Consider the following 12213-nt stretch of genomic DNA (forward strand, 5'->3'; position numbering starts at 1 on the left):
TGTGCTCACTCATATTCCACACACTGTTTTATCACACCAACTTGACACACAAACATCTCTTACCCTCTACTGCTATGCTGGTATTTTCTTTTTTAATATTTATTATTTTTTAGTTGTAGTTGTCAATACCTTTATTTTATTTATTTATTTTTATGTGGTGCTAAGGATCAAACCCAGGGCCTCACACATGCTAGGAGAGCTCTCTAACGCTGAGCCAGAATCCCAGCCCCTATTCTGGTATTTTCTAGTTATTCATCATTGTTCCTTTTTTGACTAGCATGTCTACTCCACAAGAAAAGGAATTTTGTCTATACTTCTCTACTTGTACCATGTACTGCATAATAAACAAACACATAATATCATGAAATGAATCAGAATCGCCTGCAAATTAGAAGTAATCCTATACACCAAGCCTGCAAAATTAAAGACACACAGTAAGAATTTAGTAACTAGAGTCAACATAAAAATAAAACACAGCTTGATTCGGGAGAAGTTAAAAAGACCCAAAGAGAGATGGATGCTATTTTTAACTAATCCTCCTCTCCCATTTTTGAGTAGATACAATCTTCCCTGAAGTTCCTTACCTTATCCTCAAGTTAAAGCAGACTCTTTCTATTATTTTCCCCCATAACCCAACTTGACGAATGTGTAGAGATGGGTGTTTTCTATTCCATTTTCTCTATACTCAGAAACTTGGATAAGACCCACTGGGATTCAAGCTACAGGGGAGTCTAATGAATAATGCCAACTCCCTCAAGACCCAGCCCAGCATTTTATAGCCTCTGAGAAGTTCACAGTATCCCAATCTGTCTCTGTGGCACACACTGCTTTTTAATATGCATTTGCCGATCAACTTTTTTTTTTTTTTTTTTTTGCAAAAGCTCAAAGAGAAAAAACATATTTTTGAAACAAGTGAAAGAGTCTTTGTAAAACTGAAATTAAATCCTTTCTCTCTATGTTTAATCTTAGCCATGGTTCCAAAGCAGGCCATGACAGAAAGGATTAATTTGAAATTGGGGCTGCCTTAGAAATGTAAAGGTCCTTGGGCTGTGTTTCTCCAAATGACCTGCGCTATTTTAATCCAGTGTGATTTATTGAGTTGTAGCTGAGCGATGGAATGGCCTTTAAATCCCCTTCCAACATTGCTACACAGGTAGCATTTCCCACTTCTGAACCTCACTTTGCCTGTAGACGGCAGGTGAAGATGAGAGAGCTGAGCTGTGCGGGCATTGTTTCTCTGTGTAATAAGTGTGACTGCAGGAAGGGACACACCTGTCATTGTTTCCCTTTCCCCCAGTGACTGGCTCTGGGGAATAACAGCTCCTGGCCAGGAGGATACATGCAAGCCACCGGGGCTGGTAACCTAAGTACCCATTCTGCACCCTCCACCTGGCCCCACTGGAATTGAAGTGGCTTCTTCCTCACCCTGATTTCTACCCGTCTATTTAATAAGGAAAAAACAAACCACAAAACACGAAGAAGGTAAATATTTAGAAACTATAAATTGAAAAGGTAAAACAATGCCTTTAAATTGCAAAAAAAAAAAAAAATTAAAAAATACTGAAAGTGTCAAGTAGTTTTGGTATTTTCTATGTACCTACATTTATCCATGTTTTATAAACATGAAAAGAAACAAGCTAGACTACCAAGGTAAGCATACGGTACAATTTATTCATAGTTTACAATCTCAGTAAGAGTGATATGGAAATGAATTAAGGTTGGAGAGCTTATTTTTAATTAAACTACATACTTGTTTGTAGAGGTTCTTAACAGAGCATCTGTTTTAGTCAGCTTTTTTGCTGCTGTGACTGAAAGATCTGAGCAGAACAACTTTAGGGAAGAAAAAATTATTTGAAGGTTCACAGTTTCAAAGATCTTAGTCCATAGAAGGCTGGCTCCACTCCTTGGGGCTTGAGGTGAGGCTGAACATCATGGTGGAAGAATGTGGTGGAGGGAAGCAGCTCACATGGTGATTAGGCAGCAGAGAGAGAGAGAGAGACTCCACTCTCCAAATACAAAATACATACCCCAAAGCCACACCCCAATGTCCCACTTCCTCTACCACTCAGTTAATCCCTATCAGGGGGTTGATTCACTGATTGGGTTAAGGCTCTCACAACCCAATCATTTCTTCTCTGAACCTTCTTGCATTGTCTCACATGTGAGATTCTGGGGGACACCTCACATCCAAACCATAACAGCATCCTCATGCCTGGCCCACTTCCATTCTCTGCCCACATTCCAGACCTATCCTGCATGGAGAAGAGAATCAGCTCTCAGCCTATGAATCAGTGAATGAAGTTATTTAGAAAAGGTAGGAATCTAGGCTATGTCCTATGGCCCTGCACCTGTGTCTTACTCTTTAATGACAGAAACACACTGAGCACTGAGCTTCTGAAGTAGGTCATGATGATGTTGTAATGGAATGTGGGGGATGGGGTTCGTCACTTGGAATCAAAGAATTGTGATCTGACTGCTTAATTCCATGGCCAGATGAGAAAGAACAAATTCACCTTATGCATATACATCGGCCAGTATAGCCATTATATTTGCTAATAAAGCCTTTTATCTTTTCAGAGAGTATTGATAAAAACATTAAGACAACCTATGATCTTTTCCTTAAGAATCACTGATATGAAAATATGGCCTACTTTCAGAATGAAGAGTCTGTCAATGCTTATTATCCTTATATGACGGATAATCAGAAGAATTTTTTTTTTTTTTGAGAATTAGCAGAATAATAAAGTTCTTAAAAGTTAGGAAGTAAAGCCAGGTGTGATTCCAACTGCTGGGGAGGCTGAGATGGAAAGATTGTGAGTTCAAGGCCAACCTGAATAACAGAGGGAGACCTTGTCTCACACTAAACAAAACATCAACAAAATTAAGGATGTTGTCTAAATAAGCAAGGTCACCTTGAATGTCCAGGAGCAAACTGAAGTTCAGAGAGGTTGAGAATTGTCCAAGAGCACACAGCCAAGACAGCAGGGGGCTGGAGGGTGTTAAATCTGACCACTGCTCATTCCATGCCATTAGTGAGCAGAGGCAGGTGGTAAAGAGCTGACTCCACCCCTCGAGGGAATCCACCCAAGTGTGAAAGACATGGGAGACAGTCATCCCTCTAGAACTGCTGAAGTTCAGCTGGTGGGAAAAAATAAGGTGGGCCATGTAGCCTGAGGCTCTGAGGGTTTGACACTAGGGCTTGGAATTCCAAACCTTGAGCTTCCTTTCCCGCCTTGCTTTCCCTGTAGCAAGGGTACATAACACACCTATATGATCACTATGAGGACCGTGATGTTCATCGTACTCAAACTGTGCACCAAGTTGAAAGTCAGCTTTCCTGACATTCACAAAACAGTCAATATCTAAACACATCCCGCGTGTTTCAGAACAGCTCATGCTGTGGACCAAGCACAGGAGATGCCAGGGCCCGTGATCTAAGTCATCGTTTTCACAATTCTTCTATCTTCCCATAAGTTATTTTAACGAGTGGTAACATGCTCCCTTGATATGGCCAGTATTGAAACATGAAGTTTGTCTGCTGCTGTGCTGGATTCCTGCAAGGAGTGTCCCGTGACAATTTTATTCCCTGGGCTGTTTGTGCTGTTATTACTGCCATATAGTCTCCACCTTCCATTAATCCATATTGTAGATTTTTGAAAATATTTTTGCAGAACTGGGTTGCTCTCCGGTCTGCTTTCCATTTTTCCCCCTTTACTTTTACTCTTTCTTTGTAGTTTCACTATCTCCATAAATTTGCATAAAGGACTTTGATTTTTTAAAAAAACAACTCTTGATGCCCTTTAGTCTCTGACACTGTTTGATCCAGAGCACACCCAGGGGCATATAGGATACGCTGGGGTCTGTGGGTATAAATCAGGGAACAAAACCAGCACTCTGTTCAGAGAGTCTAGTCCAATGGAGGGGCCAGGCATTATTAGAGAATCACAAGTTACAGAGGCAAAACCTTGACCATTACTGAAAGGGAGATGATGTGTGTCTTAGTTAAGAGAATCAGACCTAATTGCTTAGTCAAGGAAAGCTTCTCTGAGGTGGGGGACTGCCCTGCCAAGAGAGAAAGGATGAGTAGAAACACACCCGGCAAGGTAGAAAGGGAGGATGTGCCAATGTCCCGTGGCAGGGAAAGTAGCAGGGGAAAGGGGATGGTACATGAAGAATTGAAAGGTCAGTGGGACTGGAGGGGCAAATGGGTGAAAACAATCCTAATAAGAAACTAGGTTAAAGACATGGCTAAGCCAAAGAGGACCTTGCAAGTCAGATGGACCCGTAGCTGAGGGATGGAATCCAATTCTGGAAGTCTAAATATCTCAGCTTTGAGATGGACAACATGATTCTATCCAGTGACCACTTGGTTTTGTAGGTATTATTTAAACTCCAAGTTGTCATCATTGATACTTGAACAAGCTCCAAATGGACACAGGCACCAGGTTTCTAATTGCTCATTCCCCAGGTCACTGTGACTACAACAGGTAGCATTTCATTCTTTTAAAGAATTGTGTTTCGAATTAGAATACTTTGGGGTATGGATACTATGAATAACATGACCTGGGGCGTTGAAAATGACCACAGTTGGGCAGTAGTAACGTGTAGTAAAATTTATGGTTTACAAATTGATGAGCCAACAACGGCTCCACACAACAGCATGTAGAATAGTTACTTTTACGCATTTCATTTTTTCCTCTAATCTGGCTTGTATTAATTTTGCACATATGTTGTGTGGCAATGTCAGGACCTTAGATTTCAGAATTGGAAATCTCTATCATTTTAAAGTTGGAAGAGATCCACGCAATTCATCTTACTATCATTTGAGACATGATGTCTACCTATCGGGGCCACAATCTCTCCTTTCATAAAATATCATCTTTCATAAAATAGAAGTATTTTCTCTCAGAATACATATCTGGCACTTAAAATCTTTTTATTAATTTTCATCCCAAAACATTGAGTATCTTTGTCAAATACTGAGATATTCCCTTTTATCTTCCTACTCTCTGTGAGTAGCCCAAGGTTTTCATGGTTAGGAGGATATTCTGGGGGAAGTTTAGGGAAATTCTCCATTGAAGTGGTATTATATGTAAGAATGGCTGCAGTCTAAGAGAAGATCTTAAGGAGAAAGAATATCCATTAAGCCCTGAGATACAGGGTAGCCTCCTGATGTCAATGTAAGGATGAGGGCCATCATTGTCAAAGTGTAAGGCACACGTGTGGAACACAGTGTTGAGAGCCACAGCCGAAGGGGCCCCAGCAAACTTCCAGCTGCCAGCTGATGATTGGCTCACAGCGGCCCCAGCAACATCTAGCTGATTGGCTCCTCTGCAGTGATGCTCATTGGGTTGTTTCCCCGCCCTTTCAGACTACGGAGCTGCTCATTGGGGGACTTTTTTGGCTCCGCCCACACGACCCAGCCAATTGGCCTCAAGAGCAGGAGGAGTAGCGGAGGTGGAGAGGCTTGTGGGAAGCCGGTGGTGGCAGTTGGGCTCTCAAGGTTTTTCCCCGAGGAGCTGTTTTGTTTGGCGTGTGTGGTTCTAAAAATAAAGTTCGTTTCTTTTGACAAGTGGCTCCTGAATTGTGCCCAGCCAGACTGCGGCAACCCAGGATGGTAATTAGATCCTAGGGACACTTGGGAGCTCGAGCAAGCTGGGAGGCCCCTCAGAGCATCTGGACAGCACACTCAGAGAGCTGCCTGTCAGCACATCAGTTTTCTCAGGAAGGACATCTTCAGATTCTGGGAGGGAGAAGCCCGTGAGTCAGCACCACTAACTGATAAGCCAGCAGACAAACTCGTCAGCCTGATTGTGTTACCCGGCCAAGATCTCACACTCAGACACAGCAGGAGGCAGTTCTTTGAAACAGAGAATGTTTGCAGAAGACAATTTTAAAAAGTATCGAACCTCAACGACTCCCTGTATACTCATTTTGTCACAAATGATTCTCTTTTGGTTTTGGACGACAACACCTGGCTTCCCCTCTCCTATGATCTGACCACTCTGGTGGAAACCGCTCCCTGGGGAACTTTCTCACCAAAGGATGACATTCCTCCCCTCAGCAGAGCTTGTGTAAATGACAAGATTGAGTCCTCTCTACCACACATTTGGAAGTAAGATCTCTACGAATTAACAAACTAAAAAATAAACCATTAGATACAAGTCTAAGAGGCGTCTAGACTACACGTTCATCAAGACTACTTCTTCAGTTCAGGAAAAACAAGAGCGATGGAAAATAATCATTCACTTTCAGCCCAATTCTGCCATGAAAATGATAGCAAATAACATGTGAGAATATGAAACTTGCCAGCAAGTTGTGTGATGTGGACATCATTGTTTGAGAAGTTCAGAGCAAAGGGACACGGCTCTCAAAGAAAGAAATAGAAAAACACATGTCAGTGCTACACAGGATGAAGCACTTGGCATCTCCTGTGAATCACCTGTTAAGCCCACGGTGGCTTCTCAGGTGAGTACTGTGTCCAGTACAGTTTCCAAGGGTAGGAGCAAGGGGTAGAGCCAATTCAAGGGCAAGCAGCATGACCCAGCCAAACGACATGAATTGTCCACCCATGTCACTAAAGAAATTGCTCTCTCATCCTGACCAAGGCTGGACCAGTGTAGAAAAAACGGGCTAAATTAGCATTTTATAGTCTAATTACAGCGCTTGAAACTCTATCAGATATTTAGTTACACTAAAGTTCAGGGTTAGCTGCGGTTTTTTTTTTTTTTTTTTTGGTGGGGAAGACATAGTACTATTTTAAAATAGCATAATTTCTACTTGGCAGAAATGCTTAGTCTTCTGCAAGATAAAAACAAGGTAAATATTTAGTGTATATTGAGTGTCACTATCCAAATACGGGGTTCAAAAGGATTTTGAGTCTTCCTTCTATTTATGTATTGGCTTTTTTAAGTTGGTGCTTTATATGGAAAGGTGGAATGTGCGGTGACATATTCCTATGTACACAGAATAATTTGGTCCAGTTCATTCTGTAGTCCCTCCACCAATGGAGTAGAGGAAGAGGAGCAGGGGGGACAGGAGGGGAGGAAGTACTGGGGATTGAATGGAGCAACTCATGGCATGCATGTATGAATATGTCAAAATGATCCAACTGTTATGTATAACCATAATGCACTAATAAAAACACTTTTTAAAAGTTTGAAATTTTAGAGTTTTCTGCCTTGGTTTTGGATATTTGCCTAGATTTTACTTATTAAGCATCCCTAATCCAGAAACCCCAAATCCAAAATGCTCCACAACCTGAAAATTTTAGGTATTGTGTAGGTATTATGTACTTTCAGATTTTGGAGCATTTTGGATTTTTGAATTAGGGATTCTCAATCTGTATTACTAGCAAAGTTCAAAACCACACAACATGGGATAAGCAACTTGAAATGTCGGCTCATAGGCCTTTAGAAGCAAAAGAGATTCAATAACCATTTAATTAACGGGAGTAAAGAAAGTTCCAGAGAAGTCTCATGACTGTCTAGAAGGACACTCTCAGTGGTGACCTCCAGCCCACAGCAGACATCGGGGACTTTCACTTCAATGCTCTTGGGGGGAATGCATCCAGTGACTGAGTAACAGTGAAAAACCATCCAACTTTATGTATCAGACTTTATGGAACACATTGCATCTTTTTGTTATGTGCTATGCCAGACCTCTTGCGATTTTTAACTCCTCCATGGGAGTATGGAGAGATGTATAAAATCTTTATAGGAAGCAAACATCCTTTAATAAGCTGCAGGGTACACTCTTCCAAACCAAGCCTTTTCTTGAGTTATGCAATATGGCTGTTCAACCTCTATTGATGTGCACACTTGACCCTTCACAATATTGAGCAAGAGATCCAGTTTTCATTATTAAAATGAATAGTTCTCCCCTTACAGAAGTAACAAGGGAGCGAAGAGCAAGTAGGAAGGAACACTCAGATATGAGGTGATTTCCCACTTCTACATCTAGAGTTGGCCACACTGAGCATATTTCTAATATCTGCAGTTATGACTCTTATCAACTATTCAATCAGAAGTATGTACTTTTACAATTCTGCCTTTTTCTTTGTAATGTATTTTGCTGTGTTAAAAATTCACTGGCTTTTCAATTATCAATATTAAAGCCATCACAGAGGTTGAGACCCCGTGACCACTACCAATTCTTGCTCTGTATTTCCTTGCCTTTGCTGTATTTCAGAAACAAGATTTCTTGCATTTAAATATGGTAACTTTCATATGATAAAAATTATACTGGTGAAATTAAGATTAATAAGTTATTTATTTTGGCCTCATCTTTTATAATAATGAATATTGTATACAAAAAGTCAACATTTTGTATGGTTGGTACATAATTGAGTTATAACTTATTTTTCACCAGATATAATTATATCTAGTACAATCTTTCCATTTTCGGAAAGATGCCAAGGAGAACCTTTTCTTTTGTCTTTGTTTTTATTTTGTTTTACAAGCTTTTGTGTCCCACATTCTTATTCATTGGATCTTTAAAATTTTTATTGATGCACTATAATTATACACATTAGTGGGATTCCTTGTTACATATTCATGCATGCACTCAACATAATTTGGTCAATTTCATTCTCCAGCACCTCCTCCTACCCTCCCTTCCTTCCTCCCCTGGTCTTTTTCTAATTAATTTTATTATTAATCATTTTTGTTCTTTGTTCACTAAATTCTTTTCTACATTTAAGTGCTTTACAGATGATGAATCTCCTGTCTGTTGTTACTTATACAGGTTCCTGTTAATGTTAGTTCTTCTAAGAGTCCCTTTATATCTTGTCTTTCATTATTTCCCTCAAAAAAATTAATAAATGAAGAAAAATAAATTTCAAACGTTTTTCTCAGTTTATGTCTCACGGTACATTCTAAGCATGATTTCTTAGTGCACATTACTGCAAATCACAGAGAACTATATTGCATTTTTACTGTACCCAGGACTCTACTCTGAGAATGTTCTGCTTGTCATTTCCTAAAAATAAAGTGAAGAGAAATCAATCTGGTGTAATTAGAGGCCTTAGATGTTAGGGTTTCAGGGTTTTAGCCTATTGAAAGACCGTTGACTCTCTTCTCTCTTTAAGACAACACACACCACACAACAGATGACCCCCTTCACTATATGTTTTATGGCAAGCATATTTTCAAAGATGCTTTGTAAAATGGCAGTGCATTACTAAAAAAATACTATCACAATCAAAGAACTAACATTCACTTAAAGTATGCTTTGAATTTAAAAGTTTAATCTGTATTCAAACTTATGGGATAAAGCTATGTAATACAAGATATAAGGGTATTTTTCTGGTCATTGGCACATGTTAGCTTTTTCTTTTTAATGCTTTAGAAGTTTTCCCTCCTCATGCTTTTACTTTAGATGTATAAGTTGATGGACTTTATTCCCCTTTCTGACTCATTTCTCTGATGTGAAAAAATGGGGCCAAATACTTGGGCTGGCACCAGAGGCAACCACTGTCCAGAAATCAAATGTTCAAATTATACTCTGCCTCCCTCTCAGATGAATTGATAAATGATGGTCCAGTCAGAGACATCACACTAACACAATTTCCCAGGCAATCTAACTGGACAGCCCTGGCTCAGACACACAGAGGGGACTCCACGTTCTGCCTTCCAACTCAAATATGGAATGCAGGAGACTCCGGCCGCCCCCCATCCAGCATGAAGGAACATGTTTGACAAGTAGAACACTATTTTTCTGGAGTAACGACAACAGAATCTGGGCTTTTCAGATCCAGTGATGCAGTGTATAGATAATTCAGGCTGCTAAGCTTTAAAGTATGGCTGAAGACCTGTGATTCTCGTGTGATTACAAGATTAAAGTGAGATAAATTGGCACTCACAGTTGTGGCAGGTGGCCCCGCTGTATCCTGTCTCCTCGCAAGAGCATTTGAAGCTGTCCCACGTTTGCGAGCACTTCCCTCCATGCTCACAGTGATTGGGCACACATCTGTCAGGAAAAGAGACAAACAGAAATAAACCAACAAACAAATGAGATTTATGAGTGGCCAAATTCCAAGCTGTTTGGGCAATCTATCATTTCAGTGCCAGGTTGCCTTACTGAGGCAATTAATCCTTGTTAGTCTTAGCAGATTAATATGATTCATGATGGAAGGTGCCAAGCACAGAAGATGATGTATCACAGGCCTGGTGTTTCCCATTTTTGGGTAAATAGTAGATACTCACACCCAGCTGAGGGGCTCATTTGCATATCACAGATTCATTTTGTTTGCCTTTTATCCAAAGACAGAGACCCTCACCAGATTTCTCCTGGTGAGGGATGGAAGATAAGCCATCTCCATTCTCTCCTGTTTTCTTCTCTATCAAGGCCAATACCAAGTTGCAGAGGGGTAGTCCTGAGTTTTCCCAAACAATTTTGAGTTTCTGTAATAATGCCATGGCAACAGCAATGGAAATACATTCACCTAATAAGAAAAAAGTTCTGTCTTTCAAACACTTCCCCCTGAACCTGACTGGATAGTTTAAGCCACCAACTTAAAGAGGAGCAAGCATAATAGAGGGGGAAAATAGGGTTTATGTTCAAAGTTATGTCATTCCATGCATTAGGAAGCTAACTGTGATTAAATGTAACTTTTCTGAACCTTGATGTCCCCATTTGAAAAGTGGGCAATTATACCTATTTTATAAATACTCTAAACATCTTATTTTTTAATTTCTTTTAAAACTGATACTTAACATATAAAACTATACATATTAATGGGCTACCATGTGATGTCTCAATATATGTTTACATTGTGTAATGTTTAAATCAGGATAAACCTATCTGTCTTCTCCAGCATTTATCATTACCTTTTATGGTAAAAACATTCAAAGTCCTATCTTCTGGCTTTGTAAAATACCCACTGCATAATCACGTCTACAGTCACCTTACAGTGCAGCTGCACTCCAGCACTTCTTGCTGTTTTCTAACTGGAACTTAGTAACTTCTTGCTGTTTTCTAACTGACAACCTTTCCCCAGCCTCTGGTAACCACCGTTCTCCTCCTGACTTCTATGAGAAGTGTCTTGTTAGATTCCACATGAGTGCTATCACATAGTACTTCTCTTTTTGTACCTGGCTTATTTCACTTAACCCAATAATCTCCCTTCCCAACGACACTGTCACAAAGGACAGGATTCCATCTTTTGTGTGGCTGAATAGAACTCCATTTTGTGGATGTACCATGTTAGATTTGTAGGAAATGTTCCTGAAATAGATAAGGGGAAGGAAGGAGAGGGTCAATGAATGAGAGCTGTGCTTGTAAATATATGAGTCACAGCTTCCAGGGTACAATTTCATAGCTTGACTATATTCTAGCAATAGTGAGGTTGAGATCTGTTCTGGAACATTCATGTCAGTGGCACAAACTCTTTCCTGTCACCTTATCCCATCTCCTGGCCCCTTTCGTCAATTCGTTTCTTCAACTTCCCCACAACCTGCTTCTTTATAAATCCTTATTTTAAAAGATTGAAAAGAAGTTATTTAGTTTTATGTATTAGAATTTATAGAGGATATCTAGGTTTTAACAGGAAACTCTCAGATTCAACAGCAGAACCTATAATAGAGAGTCACAGGCAATGGATTGACAGAGAGCTGCCCTGCATGGAAACCCTTAATCAGAATGCCCCACGGCCTTTTTGCTACAAAATCTGATAGGGATGGTCTCAGACCACATTCTCCAACCTCTGTTCTTGATTTGTCAACTTTGATGTCTAAGTCACTTGCAGCAGGGCCCAGCTCAATATGATGTGGAGCCCCTGATTCTGTATATGTGTGCTTTTTCTCCACGATTCCTCAGAAACCTTTATTCCTACAACAAACATGTAATGAACACTTGTTGTATGCACAGCACTATGGTAAACAGAAGAATAAGCCTGTATTCACAGCTTCTCAAGAGCTTACCACTTATGAAAGTAGATACATTATGTATGAGAACTGTAACAGAGGCAAAAATAAAAATGGCACAACTCAGAGACAAATAAAACACCATGGAATTTCTTGTGAGAGATCAAATATAGATTTCAGACACAATTCAAAGCTCCTAGGTTGACCTTCAAAGATCAAACAGGTCTATAAAAGAAGAAAACAAGAGAAAGAACATTACTAGGTCGAAGTACAATATAACAAAGCCGATCTTGGATTTTCATGAAGGATGGGAAACCCACTCTATGTTTAATAGACACCTACTTCCCTT

At 40.0% G+C, this 12213-nt stretch overlaps 1 protein-coding gene across 1 annotated transcript in view; it reads right to left on the reverse strand.

The window, feature by feature from the left end:
* Cntnap2 (contactin associated protein 2) overlaps positions 1-12213 on the reverse strand; it is a 1322317-nt gene that overhangs the window by 755566 nt on the left and 554538 nt on the right. Inside the window, exon 11 of the mRNA XM_076852920.2 lies at positions 9863-9969. Coding sequence (XP_076709035.2) covers positions 9863-9969 — 107 coding nt within the window. The remainder of the gene's footprint in view (positions 1-9862; positions 9970-12213) is intronic.

This window comes from Callospermophilus lateralis, chromosome 1, assembly GCF_048772815.1.
Source record: "Callospermophilus lateralis isolate mCalLat2 chromosome 1, mCalLat2.hap1, whole genome shotgun sequence".
Taxonomy (NCBI): domain Eukaryota; kingdom Metazoa; phylum Chordata; class Mammalia; order Rodentia; family Sciuridae; genus Callospermophilus; species Callospermophilus lateralis.